We start from the raw sequence: 20,897 nt of genomic DNA on the forward strand, positions 1-20,897 counted from the left end.
TTCTTTTCTGCCATTTGGTGGTTGGCAACGTTTTTAACATTATGAACTTTTGCACTTTGCAAATAGACAAAAGCTGCTCCGAGCAGGTGTGCCAGGGGGTGTGGCCTAGGTGTTTCTATTTGGTCTTTCATATGCAAATGCCAGCACACGCAACTTATTCCATTTAGACACAAAATACAAATGTCAAATGTGAAAGCCGAATTTCTATATACAGTATATATGTGTTATTAATTTCCTCTCTCTTTCTCTCTCTCTCTCTCTCTCTTGCAGGTGCGTATCCCGATGTTCGATGTCTGCCTCAAGTCCTGGATTATTGGGGCAGCCATACAAGTTATATAAAGTATACTATATATAGAGATAAATATGTATATAAGCTGTAAATATGTAAGTTAATGTGTCACAGTGAGTGACATTAGTCAAGCTACAAACACGCATACGCACACTCATACACACACACACACACACACACACATTTTGGCGCTAATCAAGTTGACCTTTTGCATTAGGTTTTCTCTCTTTTGTTATTATTTGCCGCTCGAATTAGACAAATCAAATAAATAGCGTATAAATTGTGTAAATCACACACACTAGATATATTATATATATATACTATATATAGTATATATCTGCGGCACACAGTTCTCACAGATATCTCAACAGGGAAGATATTTTCTCTCTTATGAAAGCAAAGCGATTGTGCATGCACATTCAAGCCAACCCTTAATGTAGCTAAATCTAATCTTACGATTAATTGGGGAAAAGCAAGCAAACACCCTTGACAGAGGGTAAAAACAGCTGACGGCAAAAGATTTGAGATTCGTTTGTGCTTTTCTCGCCGTGCAACGCGTCGTATGCGCGATATTGCATAGAATTTACCGACTCTCTTGCTCTCGCTTCATTCCATGCTCGTTTGCCGCTCTCTCTCTCACTCTTTCTCCCACTCTCTCTGTCGCACACACTAACCAACTCAATTGCTTTCAATTGAGCTCAATTCATTGACTTTTATTGCACTTGGGGCCTGCTCTGCGATCAGCTGTTTGTCAATTAAAGCCAAGCATTTTGGGCACAGTGCGCGCGAACAGTTGATGGCCAGCCAAAGCTGTTAATCTCCCAAGTGTCAAACAGTGTGACCCAGTTAAGATCGATCGATTGATCGCTCGTTCGATGCGCCATAACTGGTTATAATGAGGAAATCAAATACAAATTAAAAAGTCAACATTAACAGCAAACGACGACGACGACGACGACGACGACGACGACGACGACGATGACAACGCCCCTGTCGTAAAACTTGGGTAAACAGATTTTGGTATACCCTAGATCTATTAAAAGTGTTTATGGTGGCTAGAGTGAATCAATGGGAATGTGTTTTATAGACCTGAACCATTGCATAGAATATATTTGAGAGCAATAACCGAATTGTGCATGTCTATACAAGTTGGAGACTAGGAATCTATAATGAAGATCCATCCTGCTAATCGATAAGTGTTATCGTTTTTAGGAAACCAATACAAACAAGCTTCAGTTTTTCATTGGAAATTTAATATTAAAATGTTTCAAGGCACAATCAGAATAAATTTGTATAAAATAATCGATAATTTGTACATGAAATCGATGAACAACTTTAGTTTTTGCTTTGAAATCTTGGGGAGATGAATCGACAGGAAGGAATCAAGAATATTTAAATTGATTTATTGAATCTAATTGATTAATTAAATCTATATTTCATTAAACTCATTTCATAAAATACTGAATTTAGTTTTATTTCGATTGTTAAAATTTTGATCAAATTATATTAAATTAAATTATAAATTAAATATTTTGAATTCCTGTTCAAAATTTGTTAAACATCATTTGAATCATAGTTCAGTTGTGCTTATTGAAAATTCGCTGTCAATATTTTAACTTTTCGTTTTATGCCACATATTCCATAGAATATATAGATTATCTGTTAAAACTTCCATTTGAATTCGTTAAGCAAAATGTTTATTCCATTGACAAAATCAAGCATCGCCTTCGTATAAGCTATAAGCATAATTATGAAGCAGCTATTTGGCACTCTAAAGCTTTGCATTTCCTAGAGTATTCCACTTCTTTAATACACACCTAATCCACCCTTTAGTGGACTTTTATTTCGATCTGTTGTTTGTTTTTCAATTTGTGGCTTCTCTTTGTTTGCTCTGAATTAGCATAAGTCAATAAATTAGTCAACGTGTTAGGGACGTAGTTTCAAAAGCTAGCTTCATTTTTGTTTTTGATTTTTTTTTTTTTCAAGGTACATTTGGACGTGATGCTGCGGTCGCTGTGGCTGCTGCTGCTGTTGCTACTTCTTCTTCTTCTTCCTATATATGATATATGTTTTTGATTGCTTTGCCTTCGGGGCTAAAGTCATAAAAAACTAAATCCGTTTTTTGTCGTCTGGGTCAATAGACTTTTGGGATTGATTGTAAATGTTGTGGTTGTGGTTTTGTTGTCTCTTATGTTTTATGATTTTGCTTTTGTTATAATTTCTAACGGAAGATTTTTTGTTGTTGTTGTTGTTGTTTGGTTTTGTTTTGTTTGCTGTTTGTGACCCGCAGCAGCCATAAAAAGGTCATCAAGTTAAATACAAAGTTCGTTGTTTCACTCACAAATTATATACATATATTTTGTGTGTATCTTTTGCAGGTGCTTACAGAAAATTGTATAAAAAATGGAGCAACAGCAGCAACAATTGCCGCCAGCAGCAGCAGCAGCAGCAGCAGCAGCAACACAAATTACTAATGAAAATGCAACAAATTCCATGGTCATGCACTAAAACAAAAATCTGTTATCTTTCTATCTCTGTCTCTCTCTCTCGTTCTTCCTAAAAAAAATATTCAAATGAGAAAACCAAAGAAAGTAAATTATTTGAATACGTGACAAGTGCAAAGCAAACATTGAAAAATCGAAAAACAAAAAATTCCCATAATAGACATTAACTTAAAAAAAAAAACTTGCATAAGAAGAAGAAAAAGAAGAAGAAGTTGAGATAACAGCAAGAGCAACAGCCAGAAAAAAAAACAGAAAACGCAAGAGGAAACGAAACTGCGGCAAGAATTGAAATTTGATTTGAGCAATTGTGATGTAAGTTGAGAAAAAAAAAAAAAAAAAACACAAATACAATTACTTAATTGTAGTCTATAAGAAAACAACTGAAAAAGTAACTGGAAACCAGAGACTGTAGATTGGAGACTGCAAACTGTAGCATTATATCATTCAATAGTGAATGCCAGTTGGGTGAGAGCCAGAGCTCTATCAAACAAAAACTATTATACATTTTCGAGATCTGCCAAAAAATAATAATAACAGGTGAAAGGGGTAAAAGCTGTGTCAAGAAAAATATCTTAAAATTTTTTTTATCTAAAAAATATAATTATTCAAGATATTTCATTGTGTTTATTTTGCCACAAAAATTCTTTTTAATGTAATATAAGAATATATTTGATAAATAAACAATTATTTGAATGCAATTAAAGTTGTGTAAAAACTTTAAGAAGCTTTTATGTGTTTCTAATAGACCATTCGAAAGCTTTAGAACAGGAATTTAGTACTGACATACTTAGATAACTTTATTATATGAGCTTTAATCAGCTTTTCATGAAAATACAACCTGTTAAGCAGCCAAGAGCTAAATGAGCTTCTTAAATATCAGATTCGTATCCTTAAAGCCCTATAATGAAAGCTTCACTTTTAGTGAAAGCTTTTGAAACTTGTGAACCTAATTCCACATGGATTTCATTAGTTTTAAGGTTTAAACAAAAGTATTATACACATATTTCCCATTTTCAATGGGTTCAAAGCATTTCCTAGCTTTTTATGAGCAGCTAAAATAACATTTTTCTAATTAATCCAACTTGCAAATGAAGCTTCAGCCTACCAAAACTAATTAGAGCTCTAATATGCAGCCACAGCGCTTAGTATGAACTTTCAATCAAATTTTTATTTTTAATGAAAAGTTTTCGATTTCTGATTAGATTCGGGGCTTCAATATAAGTATTACGCAGCCTAAACTTTGTCAATAAATAGTAGAATTTGTGTTTCTATATATCAGTTGAAGCACGCCCAGGTAAAGCTCGCATCAGCTTCAGATTCTTCTGGCAGTTACCGCATTAATTATACGCCTCATTGGTCAGCACAGCGCAGCTGATTGGCCCTGTCTGACGCTCTGTCCGTCTGTCTGTCTGTCAGCCTCAACACCTGCACAATTTGAGCTACTGCATTCCCTGCGGCATTGAGTTAGCCCAATCAGTGCACACACATTGCTTCATTCTATTGATGATGATGATGTCTCCTATCTCTCTCACTCTCTTTCTGCTCCTGCCGTTGCCTTTCTAAGCCAATTTGCGTGTCATTCGGGCTTTTTTTTTCCTCTTCCAGCTAACGAAGCTGTCTTCCATGTCCCCTGGGTTGCTAAAGCTCCAATGCCACGCCCAGCTTATTAGCGTAGGCGTTAATGCTGATGCTGCTGCTGTTGATTACGTGCTGCATTGCTCAATCGATGGCGTGGCATAGCCCTAGGGTCGCTTGGAGGGGGACAGAGCAGACTCAGCTCACCATCAGCCATTTGTTTGCATTATGAAATTCACAGACACTTGTCAGGCTGACATTTCGCCAGCAGCTTATATAGAGCTATATCAGATATGCTAGATGGATATATCTATATTGTGTTCTCTTAGCATTTCAATGCGTGTCGCCCGCGTGATTAATAGCAGCAGTTCGCATTAATTACAGCGACTCAACTCAACTGTAGTTCGCTCATTTTCCACTGCCTGCCACAACTGCTGCTGCTGCTGCTGCTGCACATTCGCTAATTAGTCTTTTATATATAGAGGTTTCTTGCTCAAGTTGCAGTAAAAGTTTGTGTTGGCTGCCGCTGCAGCTGCTACGAAATATCATCCAAAACCCAGCTCTGATGAATTGTTATTTGGGGGTAATTAAATTGCAGGCTGTCAAACGAAGGAACGTGTAATTATAGCTGGGTATATCAAATAGGGCTGACAGATGAGCAAGGAGAAGGTGTAGGGGTAGGGGATGGGGAAGAAGCTTAAAAGACGCTTTATTTTCAACTTAATCGAGCTAATAAATAAATAATAATAAGGATAATCACAAATGACAAATGGGATGCATTAATATAAAGACAAGGATAATGATTTTGGTAATGGAAAGGATAATAACCAAATAAATGATAAGAATTGTAAAGATTATGACAGTCATAATGACAATGAAGATGGAAAGACTAATGAAAATAAAAGTTACTTATAAGAATCGTATCTATAATGACGAGGATAATGATAAAAGAAAGAATAATGAGAATCAAAACTATAATAGTAATGATAATCACAATGATATTGATAATGAGAATGGTAATGAATATAATAATCATGAATGAATGAATAAGAATAAAAATAATGCTGAGGTTGATGTCAATAATAATAATCTACATTTTCATTGTAATATAATATAGTATTAGTAATAATGATGAGAATCCCATTGATAATGGCAATGGTGAATAACAGCTATTGATGAAAAACCTTTGAAAAAGCTTTTAATGATATTAATGAAACTAGCAATGATAATGATAATGTCAATGACAATGATAAAGGCAATAATGGAATGAATATTCCAAATAATGAAAATAATGATGATATCATAATAATAAAATTATCAATAATAATAACAATAAAATATAATAATAATTTTAGGTCAGTTTAGTATATAGTGTCCACACTTAACACATATATTAATTAAGCAAAGAAATCTTTGAGCCGATCGCAATTGGTCAACAAAATGCGCCCACAACACCAATTGGAGATGTTAACGGAAAAATATTGTTTATAAATTGTTAAATATTATTTTTGTTGCCTTGATAATCGAACTGAAAGTGAGCGCAGTTTACATGAATACTTTTGTTTGTGTGTGGGTGGTTTTTTTTTTTGTGGCTGAAATTCAATTGAATCAATACTCGATTCTCCTTAAGCAGCGGCTACAAAGCGCAGCGGCTGGAGTTTGTTAAGTTGTTGCACAGGTGAGGAGCAGGTGATGTTGCCGCGCCTCTCTACCTGTCCCAGTGTCTAAGCAGCTAGCAAATGGGCTAAAACAAACGAATCAATAAGTGAATGAATGCGACTCAGCGAATGAATGAATGAATGAATGAGTCGTTCACTGTGAATGTGAATAATTGGCAAGTGCGAGCGCCAATAGTTGCAAATATATATATATAGAAATTGCAACAACAAATTGTGTTGGCGATCAGACAGATGCGGGGGCTGTCTGTCTGCAGCCCAAAGCAAAAGCAAAAGCAACAACAGCAACATAGACAACAACAACAACAGCAACATTTGTTAGCCACATTGCAGCTTTGCTGGGCAAACATTTCGCAAAGAGAAACTTGGAGAAGAAGGTGGGCTTATTGGGCAGGTGTAGGCGCTGCAGGCAGACATAACTTATGTAATGCTTGTGCCTAATTAAAATGCTCAACAACAACAGCAGCAACAACAACAGCAGCAACAGCAACGGCAGCAATATTGTCTAGCGAAGAGTTACAGCTGCAACTGCATTAACAAACGCGAGTGCATTCGAAAATTGCATTAACCCAAAAATGTCAAGAGTATACACTGAGCGAAAAATGAAATGATGCCGATAACATTGTTGCACAGTGAGAAAATATGCCAAAAATAAGCCAAAAATGTTGCAAAAACTAAAATTATTGGGGGAAATGGATTTGTAAGAACAACAGAATTATGGGAAAATAAATTTTAAAATATGAAATCAACATTTAATATGTATAGAAATTGAAGTACTCGACTAAAATCGGTATATTTAATTTAAAAAAAATTTTTTTTTAAATAATTAAACCAAATTTAAATTATTTAATGTTAAGAATATGAATGTTTACTGAAATTGACTTAAAATTTGTTTCAATCTAATATCATCTAATATCGTTTCATTTGTTATTCTTATCCCCGCTAAAACAATTTCTCTCAGTGCATTGCAAATTTGCCCAAATTGCAAACTGTGTGAATTTATAGATTGAAATTTTCGGCTGACGCGCAAAAAATGTCAATTACAAATTGCAATGATGCGTTGCTAATGGACGGCCAACTAGACAGCTGACAATATCTAGCAGTAGGCAACTATATATAATGGAGGCAGAAACTGATTTTATACAGAGCTCACGGGGCGTATGCGTTATGTTTATGGTTGCAGATTGCGCATACGCCGCATAAACAGCATGCATATGCTCTCTATCTCTCTCTCTCTCTCACACAAGTAAATTGAAATTTGAATAAAGAAAACAATGCAACAAAATAACAAACACAAACTGCCGAGCTTGATCGGCTGCCTAATACTCGCCCGCTGTGAACTTGAGTGGTAACTCTATAGTTATGCCACGCCCCAGGTAGGCGAGTGTTGAAGTTGTTATGGCCCATTCCAATTTGCTCGCACCCAATATGCTCTCTTTTTAATGTTCCCGAACGAGCAGACAAAAATGTCACATTCAATTAACTACGCGCAACAGCAAAATGTTTGACAGCCATGTCACGCCCCATATACCCATTTTACATGCATGTTTCTGAATGTAGGTACACAGATGCAATATCTAGCAGAATCTGCAGCCGAGGGGAAAAACAATTTTCATTTTAGCTAGCGGCAACTGCTGCTCGGGCATTTGCCATATATTTCTGGCTGCTGCTCTGCTCGTAAAAAATGCATTTTCAATTTTTATGTTTGCTCGGGCATTGAGTAATGGCCATAAATATATGCGCATCTCTCTACGTTTGTGTGTGTGTGTGTGAGTGTGTGTGGCCCCACAAAACAAACATCAGCCAACAAAATTGTCTTGTTTCATGTTGCATGTTTTCTTTTCTCATGCTGCCCCACCTCTCTTCTCTCAGTTGACAAGTTTCCTCTCTGCATAGCTCTGAGTGCTTTCCTTACCGCAACACATTCCGTGTGTGGTTAGCATTTGGCTTGCTTCTCGTGTGGTCAGGTCAAGCCACGAGTTTCGTATTTTTAGCCAGTTTAAATGACAGCCAGAGCATCTATATTGTATATATAGATTGGTCGCTACTTGTACTTTATGATAAACTGAAATTGAATAGATCTAGGTATGATATAGGTATATTTAATAATTCAATAATGAAAGCTAAAGACATTCTTATTATGGTTCTCACAATACAGAGAGAATATTTCAAGTTTAAAATAGATAAAAAAAGATAATGAAAAAAATACATATGTAATGAGTTTTTGCAGTGCAATAAAACCGTTATTTTAGACTGTAAGACTTCGCTTGATAATTCCTTAATGATTCATACTCAATGGCAAAAAAGTCTGTGAAAAGTAAACAGTCTGGGTTAACTTGACAAAAAAGAAACACAAAACATAAAAAGCGATTGTAAAATATTGTTTTTAATTATCTTGAAGTAACATAAAGATATATGCACACTGATAAGATATATAATATAATAGATTTTTGTGCTGTCATTGTTGGCATTGAATTTAAGAGGTAATATTTTCAGTAATAAAAGATAAAGATGTATTTTTATAATACATGTCGAGATATATGGATTGATATATGTTAAATCTTGTTCCTATGAAAAGTTTTACAAAATTCTGAAATATAAACCAAGTTTTCTTTTAAAAGCAAATACATTTTTGAGAAATAGTTAAAGTATTTTTATACATAAATAAATACAAAATCTATTTTGATTTAAATACACACCAATTTATATAATTTGATATTAAGAATTGTCATCTAATTAAGACTTATATAGATACATTTTGGATATCAACAGAGTAGCTTCTTTAGCTCAAATATCCTAGCTAAAAAATCTACTTATAGATAAATGATAACACGATAGATAGATAAATTATATAGATACTATAAATAAATTGCATTCGCCATAAACCGCCCCCAATTGAAATTCCATGACAGCCATAAGGATATCAATAATTATTACTACAATCAATTCAATTGCATATCCTTGGCATAAGCTCCTGCTGCTGCTGCTGCTCTGCTGCTGCGCTGCCCACAACTGTGTAATCAAAGTGTGTGTGCTCACTGTGGCATGTCGATGCTCTCCAACTGTATTTATCTCTATGTTCAACAACTGCAAGCATATATCACAAGGCTATCTCGCTCGCACTGCCACAGGCAGCGGCAGCGGCAGCGGCAGTTGCTCTTGCCATCCCTTTTGCGCTGCCTGGGATGCATTGATATAAATGGCAAAACGCATTAAAAACTTGAGCTATAATCAATCTTCATTTGGCAATGCTTCATTGCCTGCCGATAGAGATAGAGGTAGTGAGAGAGAGAGGGAGGGAGGGAGGGAGAGAGTAGGAGTGTGACAGACAAGCTATGGGTTAGCCAGAGTTATTGCCCATTAAATTTGAGGTTGACGTTTTTGGGGGTTGCAAATTGTAAAATATTTATCGCCAGGCAATTAAATGATGCACAACAAATCAAATATAGCAACTGCTTATATAACAGTTGTATAACAGTGGCACAGCTGCCTCTCTCTCTCTCACACACACACACTCATATAGCAATTGCTGTGCATTTGCCTGGCAAATATCGAACGGAAAATCAATTCTAATTAAATTGTCAACATTTTGCTGCTGCTGCGAAAGCTGATTATGCACCTGTGTGCGAATGCGAGTGTACATCTGTGTGTGTGTGTGTGTGTGTGTGTGTGTGTGTGTGCGTGCGTATCTGTGTGTAATTGCATTGGCCGTCTATCGTGTTTTCACTTGATTCGCCGTGCAGTAAACCAAGTTACCAGAGAACGCACTTCCATCCGCTGTTTTTTCCCCCGAAACAAATTGAATTCCACATTTTAAATGCGTTTCAGCAAATTGAAGCAAAAACAAGATGTTGATTAAATAAATGAATGGGCGCATAAATGCCTAAATGAATGATGCATAAATGGCAAATGGCAAATGGCTAAGTGGAAAGTATGTGAAACCTAACTAGCCCAATTTTCAATTGACAGTTAATTCCGATTGGGCATTGGGCACTTAGCGATTTGCATATTCAAGTTGATTTCGTATGGGAAATAATCAGTGCATGTTAAGTGGTTTGTCCTTCGTCCTGGCCAAATGGAACGCAATCTACATGTGTGTGCTGAATGCAATTAGCTGGCAAAATAATATCAGCTTTATATAGCTGGAATTTAATTTTCAATGCATAGAGAAAACTATTGGCCTATAAATTTATTATATATGTGCAAGGTCTCTCTGCTTCAAAGTAATTCCCATTAGGTGTATGCAAAGTGTTGTCCTTTAAGAGGTCTTTAAATTTTTGGGAGACAGACCGGGGATATTCAGAAATGAATAATACCAACAAATAAAATATATTCCTAAAAATTTCTGGCATGATAAATCGGAAGCTGACGTGGAAGTATAATCATTCTTTATAGTAGAGTTAGGAGTTCTCTGCCCTGAATTATGATTTTATTAAAAATTATTTAAAAATAGCCATCGAAAAATTATTGTAATAAATTATATATTTTCCAGAATTTGCTTTTAGCCATTTTTGGTGTAACAAAATTTCTATCATCAGATATTATATGAAATTTCTTTTAGACCAAGAACATCACTTATGAGAGTAATATATGTTTTTACTCTAATCAAATTGACAAAAGAAATATATATAGATTTTTGTTATCACATGAGAATTTAACTAAAATCTAAATAAAATTCATAGAAAATGGCAAAAATAGAACTTAGTTAAATTCCATTTGCAAAATTTATTGCTGCTATCAAAATCCTTTAAATAAAATCGTTCGTATAACTATTTTTCAATTAAATTTGGCGTCGACGCGCAGCTGCTTTAACTAAATATTTAACTATACACAAAATTCACATAATAACTAAACTGGAATGTATGTACACATGCATATATAAATATTCACTAGTGTGTGTGTTTTATTTATGTATGCGAGCTTTGGGAGTGGCCATCATAGTTGGTCCTGCAGTTAATGTTTGGCCAGCCCTGGAATGTAGGCAATGAAAATATTTTGCCATTGTACTCGAAAAATTGATGTTGTTGCTGTTGTTGTCGTTTGTTGTTCCTCCTCCTGCAAGCTCAATCTCTGCTCGCTCTTCAGTCTGCTCATGTATGCATGTGTGTGTGTGCGTGTCTGTGTATTTTAAAGCCACTCCCCAGCTGAACATGATACACATGAAAAATGTAATGCAGCAGCAGTAGCAAAGTCAGTTTGTTATTGTTATTGTTGTTGCTACTGCTGCTGCTACTGCTGCGTCCGGCTGCTTCATTACATTTTGCACATGCTCAAAAAAGACAGCAAAAACATTTTTTTTGCCGGCATTACCTCGAAAGTTCTACAAACGCTGAGCTGAGCGTAAGACAAGAGCAAAAGAGGACGAGAAATTTGGGGTTGCTGTCGCTGTTCGCTGTCCGCTGCCTCTGTCATTGCCTTTGCCTGTCTCTGCCTGGGACTTTGGCTGGTACCGTTACTATTGACTTTGCCTGCCATGTCGCTGCTCCTATTTCCATTTCCTTTATCTCTGCTTCTACTTCGGCCTCAGTTGCAACTGTTTTTGTTGCTGTTGATATTTCCCTTTGCCTCTGCTAGTTCGCTCTCACTCTCTCTCTCTCTCTGTCCCTCTGCTTATTCTAAGGCTTTGCTATTGTCTTTCTGTGAGGCTTTGCCTAGGACTCTGCTCGAGCTTTGTTAGCGTCTCTGCCTCTGCCATTGATATTTCCTTTGCCTTTAGCTCTTCCCATTCCGCTGCTAGTGCTGTCGCTGCCTCTACCTCTGCCTCAGCCGCTGCTGCTGGCTGACTCTCCTGCTGCTGCTGCTGCTTCGTGCACTGACTCTGCTAGGGTCTCTGCTGCTGCAGCCGCTGCCATTAGCTCTGCTTTTAATACTGCTATCTCCGCTGTTTCTGCTGCCATTGCATATATCTATGCTACTGCTGCTGCCTCTGCCGCTGCCTCAGCTGCTGCTCTGTCGATAGCTCTAGAACTGCTTTCATTTTCCATTTCCACGACCTCATTTTAGCCGCAGCAGCAGCAATCCCTGCTGCAGCCACGCCTGTTGTTGTTGCTTTTATCGTTATTGTTGTTGTTGTTTTTTTATGGCTGTTGTTTAGTCGGCTGCATAAAATTTTTTAGTAATTCTCGGCTAGGTCTATTTTGGTGTGATTTTGCCTCCGCTGCAATTTATGCGCTACTGCCGCTGCTGCTGCTTTGCCCTGCGGCTGTGGGTGGCTAAACAAACACACACACACACACACATTCACACTATATACTTGTCTTGTATATAATGCCACAGTTAGCAGAGCGCATGCGCTTTATTTAACAGCCGTCGATTTTCACAACACGAATTATTTCTGTTTCCTTCTACAACAATGGACATTTGGGCCCCGGCGCAAATTTCATTCAATAGACTAAAGCCGGGACCTGGCTTAGGCAACACACACACATACACGCAGACCCATGTGCTTATGCACACTCATACACGCATATATAAATAGCGCCTCATCTGCTTCCGGTTGCGTCACTTGGCACTGCGTCATATTTCTGTTGTTGTTTGTATATTTGATGTCCTGGCTTCAACTTTTATTCAACTTTGCCCTCTGAATTGGTCGAGCCACCCCACCACCCACTCAGCTAGCTGCACAGCGCACGCAGCTCCACGTTTATTTTGCAGCAGCCGCAAAAGCTTTAATTGAGGTCGTTCATTTAAGCTGCGAGGGTACGAGGGGTGGCTGGAGGATGGCAGGAATTGTTGGAGGAGGCTGCGACTGCATTCTTTAGCGCCCAGGGCTCGTTGAGCCACGCCCACTCGACTCGAGCTTTATGTAATTTTAAAGCCAGTTGCAGCAGTAGTTGCCGTTAGCTATGCGCATTAAATGCGCATTACGTTATATAAAATTGAATGCAGTTTAACGTAATTTATATTCCTTTGAATGAAACAATGTTAAGTATTGTTCATACATATTATTGAAACATGTTAATATATCAATTGATGAAAATTTCTCTATAAATATAGAAATTTCGATACACTATTCAAAGAAAAAAATCTCATAAGCCATAAAAGCTAAAAACGCAAACTTCATAAATCTGGAGTGTTAACTTATCTTCTATATATCAAATATATCTATATATATCATACATATGTATATACACATATGTGTCTATATATGTCATTGTTTGGTTAACAAATTAATCATTAATTTCGATAACTTTCTCATTTCACCCGAAGAGCGATAAACTTTGAGTAAAGAAAGCGATTATAAACTATATGAAAAGTGAGAGCGTTTAAGAGGTTTTTTGTTTTTGAGAATGACAACGAATATTATAGGTTTTTCTAGAAGAGTTTAGTTAGATTTAATGTAAATTAACGTAATTATTCGATTTATATTATTTATTTAACCTAAATCATATATCTGTGAAAGTGGACTAATCATATTTGCGATAAATATCTGAAGTTAGGCTAAGTTAGGTTGAAATGAACTAGATCCATAGCCACCTAATTTGAATAATAATAGTAGCCCTTAATAGTTATTTAAAGATTGTTCTTGTATTATATTTAGCTGTTCTAAATATATATCATTTTAATTGTGTAGAAAGAAAAGCTTCATATAACTTGATTACTGTGTTTTATTTAAATACTACATTTATTTAGAAATCTATGAGTACAATATTTTACCTTGTAATATTTGGTATTTATATAAGTTAGTTTTTTTCCCCCAGGGCACATAAAACTTTAGCTGCGAAGTTTCGTTTACATATTTTTTATACAGAACCTTATCTTGGAGCTGTCATGTTTTATGGATCTCAATTTGGGCTCAACTATATTTAGAAATGTATATATATAGTGTGTATATTTATATATGTATATGTGTATGTATGTAACATGCTATTCCCACATAATTGCTTGTTTACATGTGATGTATGCTTATATGAGTGTGTACTGTATGTACGTATGTGAGTGTGTGTTGGCATGCATGTATGCATGTATGTGTGTATAGGATTGGAATGCCTATGAACGTATGAGTATGTACATATGTAAATACATATATAGTCACGTATTTATATCCTCATGTTAGTATCTGCGTGTGTGTGTGTGTGTGTGTATGCATACAAAAATATGCATATAGCCCGTGCCTCTGTATGCATGTGTGAGCTGTCATTCCCGTGTCCTTCAACTTGCCAGCAACAGCAACTGCAACTGCTGCTGCTGCTGCTGCTGCTGCTGTATCTACCTCGTATGTTGATCAATTTGCGCTGTGGCAGAATCCCTTAAAATTACTTTTGACTGCAGTGCGAAAATTCACGTATTTGATGCTCAGAGGGTTGAGCTGGGCTGGGCTGGGTCGCAATGTCTGCCCCGGCAATGATTGAATGAAAGGCTAAAAGGGGATTTCAGGAATTTCAACTTGCACAAAAAAAGTTGCACACTCAAACCCACATACACACGCACACACACACACATGCACACACAGCTAGCACATATATACAGAAATAACCTCAAACAAGGACGTTTGCTGTGTGCGAACAACATTTCGCCCAGGCTCAATTTGTGGGCGGCGTCCATTTACCGTATATACTTATACATATATTACATAAGAGCAGCATACATAGTCAAACACGCACACACACACATGCACACGTAGAGTGAACGTCGCAGTAATGCAATTTACAGCTTTGCCCAAACGCCCGAAAAATGTGCTCGCCCAGCTCTCGTTGTCTCTCGCAATTACTTTACTCTGCTGACTGCGACTGAGACTGAGACAACGGCAGCGGCTGCTGCTCCTTCTACTGCTACTGCTGTTGTTTACTGTTACTTCTCGTTCTCTCTCACTGCTGTCGCTCGCTCTCTTCGCCGTTTGGCGCAACAAATGTTGCCATTGCTATTCTCGCTGTTGTTGTTGTTCGTTTTGCTTTCCTGCTTGGCTCTCTGCACTTCCCTAACCGGGGCGCAATTTTAGCTGAATTGATTTTTCGGGCCCGCCTCACTGCGCATGCCGGGCATCTGGCGAGCCGCTCTTGGCAAATGCAATTGCTGCTCACCATGTATATGCATATATACAGTCCCTACACACACACACACAGATGGACATACATAGATATGTATATGTGCTCTGTGTTGTTTTTTGTGCCTGAGTCATGCGCCCACCCACAGCCACAGCCAGCAACATAATTTCCAGCCATAGCTGGAAACTGCAGCATTACCTTATATACATATACATGTATATATAACTGTTATATACCTATTCATATATACTTAGTGTATGTGCTACATGGCCATATTTTAAGTGCTTTGGGCTCGTTGCGTTGTTCTCTGGGCGCTTAAAGCGCTTAATGCGGCTTTAAAAAAAAAATGAATATCTTTTGGCAAACGAATGACAGAACATTGGGGCTTCAATTCATCAAAGCTGACTGGGATAGACGCACACATACACATGTGAATGTAAAGCTTTTTTTTTTTTTAAATCCAATTAAAGCCAAATTCTGATAACATTATTATTAGTATTCCTATTGTTATTATTGTTAACTGGAATTGGCAATGTGAACCAAATTCTTAGATTTCCACTAAAAAAAGCGAAACTTGTCTAGACTAAAAATATGTATATCAGGTATACTTTATCGAAATTATAGTTAGATTGTCTGGATTCTTGCTTAAGTAAATTATATAGGAACTTGTTGGAATATGTTTTTTTCGCATGTGCGTTAGTTGCCAAGAATAAAATATATTCCTTAAAAAGTATAAAATTATAATATATGAGTGTTACTTGTCTGAATGTTTATTGTTGTATTTACATATATCGAAATTGTGGCTGAAGTCCGTGTTTTTCTAAATCGCTGATCCATATATTTATAATGTGTAAGGTTCTTGTCTCATAAGAGGACACGTAGAGCATATTTCATATATTACATTCAAAATATTACAAAAACAAATAATTTCCAAAGATCATCTTAAACAGAAAATGATTAAATATTAAGAGGACAAATCGAGGATACGAAACGGATTTATGAATGTACATAGAATATAGAGGATATAGAGAACAGTTAGGGAACCTAAACTAAAATCTATTTTAAATAGTATACAAAATCTAAACATGATATTATATATTATATGTATATGATTATTGTGATCATTCAATTCTATACTGGGATGCAAACGTAGATGAGATCGACTTCGTATCATAGGCTGAAAATACATTTACATACCACATACCACCACCTATATATTACATTCACAGTATTTGTGGATTCCTGTCATTTCCAATAACTAATAACGTGCCCTTAGCATATTCGTAGCATATTTCGAAAGCGGTTTCTCTTCCTCTTCTCCGTACAAAAGGAATGTCGCGAGCAGTTTTAGCTAAAGGTCGTCGCGCCTGTATTTTCCCCTGTTGGATAGAAAATAGGCCTGTCATTTGTTTTACTCTTCTTCTGGGCCTTTTTGCGTCGCATGTTAATTTATGGCTGGGGTTGATTTTTCATGCCAGGTAGCGCGAAACACCAAGTTTTTACCTGAGTATTGCGTCGTTACATTTTCTTTTGTTGCTGTCCACCCTAATGATAACAGCGTGCACTAACATAAACAAACATTTGCTGTCACTGTTAGTAACAGTTTGCTGTTATTAGCTGCTTGAAGAGTAACGATACTATTAGCTATCTGTAGCTGCGTCAATTAGCAGTTATTGTACTTATATATTTTAGATTGAATATTTATATATTTTTTACTATAATTTAAATTAATTGCAATGTGTTTTCACTCAGTTGGCGCTGTTAATAAAAATAATACAACTTGGCAGCCCGCACATGCTTAGCGATCTGGCAACATTGTGCTGCGATCGCCGCTCGTGTTTGGTTACGCGAATATCGGCATGAAAACGGATTGAGCAATTAGTAGAAGCGACAACGCGATCAGCGAAACTGTATAAAATAAAATCCGCAAAATAAAGAGCAATATTAAAAAAATAGATGTAATAAAAAATTTTCTGTATCAAACAAATAACAACAAATACTGTGTGTGTGCATGTGTGTAAATATTAAGAAGAAACCGGTTTTGATATATTTTTTTTTGCTTTGCGCTCTCTACTGTCCAGGCACCGGCTACAGCTACAACTACAGCTTCAGCGCCAGCTCTTGTTTATGTGTGTGCGTGCGTTTGTGTGTTCGCAAATAAAATACAAAAAAATTAAATACAAGAAAAAAGTTCTGCCGCGTAAACAGACGACGACGTCGGCAGACGTTGAAAAATTTGGCGCCGTTTCTTTCTTTTATATATATAATTTTTTTCGCCGGTGAAATTTTTGCTCGCGTGTGTGTTTGTTTCATATACATACATATTTTGTTGTTGAAGAAATTAAATTTTGCATATAAATATTTCTTTAAAATACAATTGGCTCGATTATATTTGCGCCCATGTTAGAAAACGAAAAGCGCCCATTTGGCGCTGCTGAGAAAAAGCCGATCCTTCCACGGATACCCTTCTTTCCATACAGCAGCTGTAGCAGCAGCCGCCGAAAATTGACAAGGTTTTTTGTATAAAAACTATTATGCGGAGGTGTGTGTGTGTGTCTGTGCTTGTGGGTGGTGGTGGTTTCATTATATAAATATTAATTATATCAAAAGCAATTCCAGAATACGCTGCATTTGGTTTACAGTGTTAAAAAACAGCGCGAAGAAAACGTTTGCTTGCTGATCTTGTGACTGCTAGACTGTAAATGCTCAAAACAATGAATGTCAAACGGTGACCGAAACGATTGTGAAACTGTTTTGCAGTGGGTTAGAGTAGGTCAACACAATAGGCTATCGCTATAAAAAAACGGTTCTTATATAAAAATATGATTTTTATTTTTGTGCCAATATAAACGCAATGTTTGTCAAACGGCGAACAGCTGTAAAACTGTTTCGGCTTTATCTTTAGAGTAGGTCAATAGCTGGCTATCTCGCTCACACGCGCTGTTAATGTCAAACAGTGACTGTCAAACGGTGATTTTGTGTGTGTTAAAGCAAAAAAAAAAACTAGCTGGAAACTTAGAGATGTTAATCAAGGACTCTAAAACTGTGTTGATAACAATTTTGTGCTCTATTTAAAATGTACTTATAATTTTACCGGTGTTCAAGTGATATATGATACACATATACATTGTAAAGACATGCATATACATATGTAGCTTAAATAACAGACATTCTACCCATATACGACAACTTCATTCGCATTTTGCATAGAATAACAAACACTATACTCAAGTTGTCAACTGTTTTGCTTATCCGCTTTCAACGACTTCTTCTGTTATTGCAGGTCTACAGAAGAACCACCGACAAACAGCTTCGAAAGGAACTATTACGATCGCAGCCGCTTAGTCTATCAAGCCAGCAACGCAGCAGCAGCAGTAGCGACAACTGCCAACAGCAACACAAACAGCAACAGCAACAGCAGCAGCGATAGATCGCGCGCCCGAGATCGTCTTTACAGGAATGGTTCAGCAGCAGCCGCAGCAGCAGCAACAGCAGCAGTTGGTGCGTCAGCTACAAGTAGCAACAGCAACACGACGACAACGACAGCAGCAACAGCAGCAGCTGCAGCGGGAGTGGGCGCGGTTGCGATTGCAGCTGGAGCAGCGACAGCAGCAGGAGCAGGACAAGCAACTGGTGGTGCCGGATTCGGAGTGGGTGGATTTGGTGGTGGTGGTGGGCCACCATTGGGCGATCGGAGCAACAACAACAACATCATTAACCAAAACACACGCGTACCGCAGTCATGGTACGAAGCTGCGGCTACTGCGACAGCGCATCTGAAAAGTCCTGGTGGCAGTGGCAATGCCGGCGTCTCAGCAGCTGGCAGCATAATGAGCTCACCGATCAATCATCATTCACATCCACATCCACATCAGCATCAGCATCATCACTACAACAACACATCCGCCTCGTATTCATCACCCGCCCACTCGCATACGATAGCAGCAGCGGCGGCGGCAGCCGCAGCAGCAGCGGCGTCCATTACGACGGCCATGCACCGGAGTGTGGCGTATGCGGGCAGTGCTGCGGATGAAGCAACAACCACTTTAAATTCTGCCCGCAAAATTCACCTGCACCACAACAACAACAGCAGCAGTGGCAGCAGCAGCAGCAGTAGAAGTCCTGCTGCTGGTGGTGTCAGCAAACTAAATAAGCTGCTCAAAACGACGGCAGCAGCGCGCTGCGGCTCCGAGTCGCCTTTGAGTGGTGGTGCAGCGGCAGTGGCAGCGGCAGCGGCAGCGGCAGCAGCGACGACAAGTACAATCACAAACAATAGTTTTAGTAGTAATAGTTTAAATAATACAATAAACACGGCCACTCCAACGATGCCAATTGCAACAACAGCAACATCTACAAGTGGCAACAGTAATAGCAACAGCAACAGTGGCGACATTTTAAATGTTGCCGCTGCCGCGTTGGCCGCCGTCGTGGACAATGGCAATGCGACAACACAGAATGTGAACGATGGTCGAGCACCGCGACATCATTTGCATGGACGTAGCACCACCTCGTCCAGTCGCTCCCATTCACGATCGCCGAGCAGTTATAGTAGCTCGCACAGCTCATCATCGGCCTCATCGCACACATCGTCGCATTCGCACGCGTCCAGCCCGATATCGGGCAATTGTGCCGATGCACTCGTTGGTGGTGTTGGTGGCATTGCAGGAACAGCGCACCGCAGCTCACGCAGTTTGCAGTCCTGTGTGACAGTTGGCAGTAAGTAGACGACAGAGCTGATTGATACCGACTCTATACTAGATTGACTCACATTCTTTAATTTATCGCAGGCAACTCTTCAAATCCCAGTGGCAATGTGGGCGGCGGGTGTGGCTCCAGTAGCAGCAGCAGCAGCAGTTCTAGCAGCAGCAGCAGCTCCTGTTTGGCCGCCAATCCGGTGGTTCATTCCGAAGATAATCGTCCGTTGGCGATACGAGTCCGTAACCTGCCCGCCCGTTCCTCGGACACATCCCTCAAGGATGGTCTCTTTCACGAGTACAAAAAGCATGGCAAAGTCACGTGGGTCAAGGTTGTGGGCCAGAATTCGGAACGCTATGCGCTCGTCTGCTTTAAGAAACCGGACGATGTGGAGAAGGCACTGGAAGTGTCCCATGATAAACATTTCTTTGGCTGTAAAATCGAAGTGGAGCCCTATCAGGGCTACGATGTGGAGGACAATGAGTTTCGACCCTATGAGGCCGAACTGGACGAATACCATCCCAAGTCCACACGAACGCTATTCATTGGCAATCTGGAGAAGGATATTACGGCGAGTGAGCTGCGTGTCCACTTCGAAAGCTTTGGCGAAATCATCGAGATCGACATCAAGAAGCAAGGACTCAATGCCTACGCCTTTTGTCAGTATTCGGACATTGTGTCTGTGGTGAAAGCGATGCGGAAAATGGATGGCGAGCATTTGGGCAGCAATCGCATCAAGCTCGGCTTTGGCAAGTCCATGCCAACGAATTGCGTATGGATTGATGGCGTGGGCGAGAAGGTGTCCGAGTCGTTTTTGCAATCGCAATTCACGCGCTTTGGCACTGTGACCAAGGTGAGCATCGATCGCATGCGGCAATTAGCTTTGGTGCTGTACGATCAGGTGCAGAACGCTCAGGCGGCTGTCAAGGAAATGCGCGGCACGATAATGCGTGGACGCAAGCTCCAAGTGGACTTTGCGTCGCACGAGTGCCAGGACGCCTTCTATGACAAGCTGGAGAAGCAGCAGCAACAGCAGCAACAACAGCAGCAGCCACTGCAGCAGCTGCAACCTCAACCGCAGCCACAACAGCCAGCCCAGCAGCCCAATGCGGGTAAGTAACTGCAGCTCCAGTTAAATAGAGATGATTCCAATTGATATCTTTTTCTCTTTTAG

At 38.7% G+C, this 20,897-nt stretch overlaps 1 protein-coding gene across 13 annotated transcripts in view; it reads left to right on the top strand.

The window, feature by feature from the left end:
* Positions 1–20,897, top strand: part of spen (spen family transcriptional repressor split ends) — a 90,179-nt gene that overhangs the window by 51,251 nt on the left and 18,031 nt on the right. For 7 of the 13 annotated variants that reach the window (XM_089465167.1, XM_089465168.1, XM_089465171.1 and 4 more), the window contains 2 exons: positions 18,312–19,744; positions 19,816–20,835. In XM_089465167.1, coding sequence (XP_089321293.1) covers positions 18,312–19,744; positions 19,816–20,835 — 2,453 coding nt within the window. The other 6 variants (XM_089465175.1, XM_089465174.1, XM_089465176.1 and 3 more) reach the window with 5 other exon arrangements.

Source organism: Drosophila arizonae, chromosome 3 (genome assembly GCF_054131065.1).
Source record: "Drosophila arizonae isolate 15081-1271.41 chromosome 3, UAZ_ARI_1.0, whole genome shotgun sequence".
Classification (NCBI taxonomy): domain Eukaryota; kingdom Metazoa; phylum Arthropoda; class Insecta; order Diptera; family Drosophilidae; genus Drosophila; species Drosophila arizonae.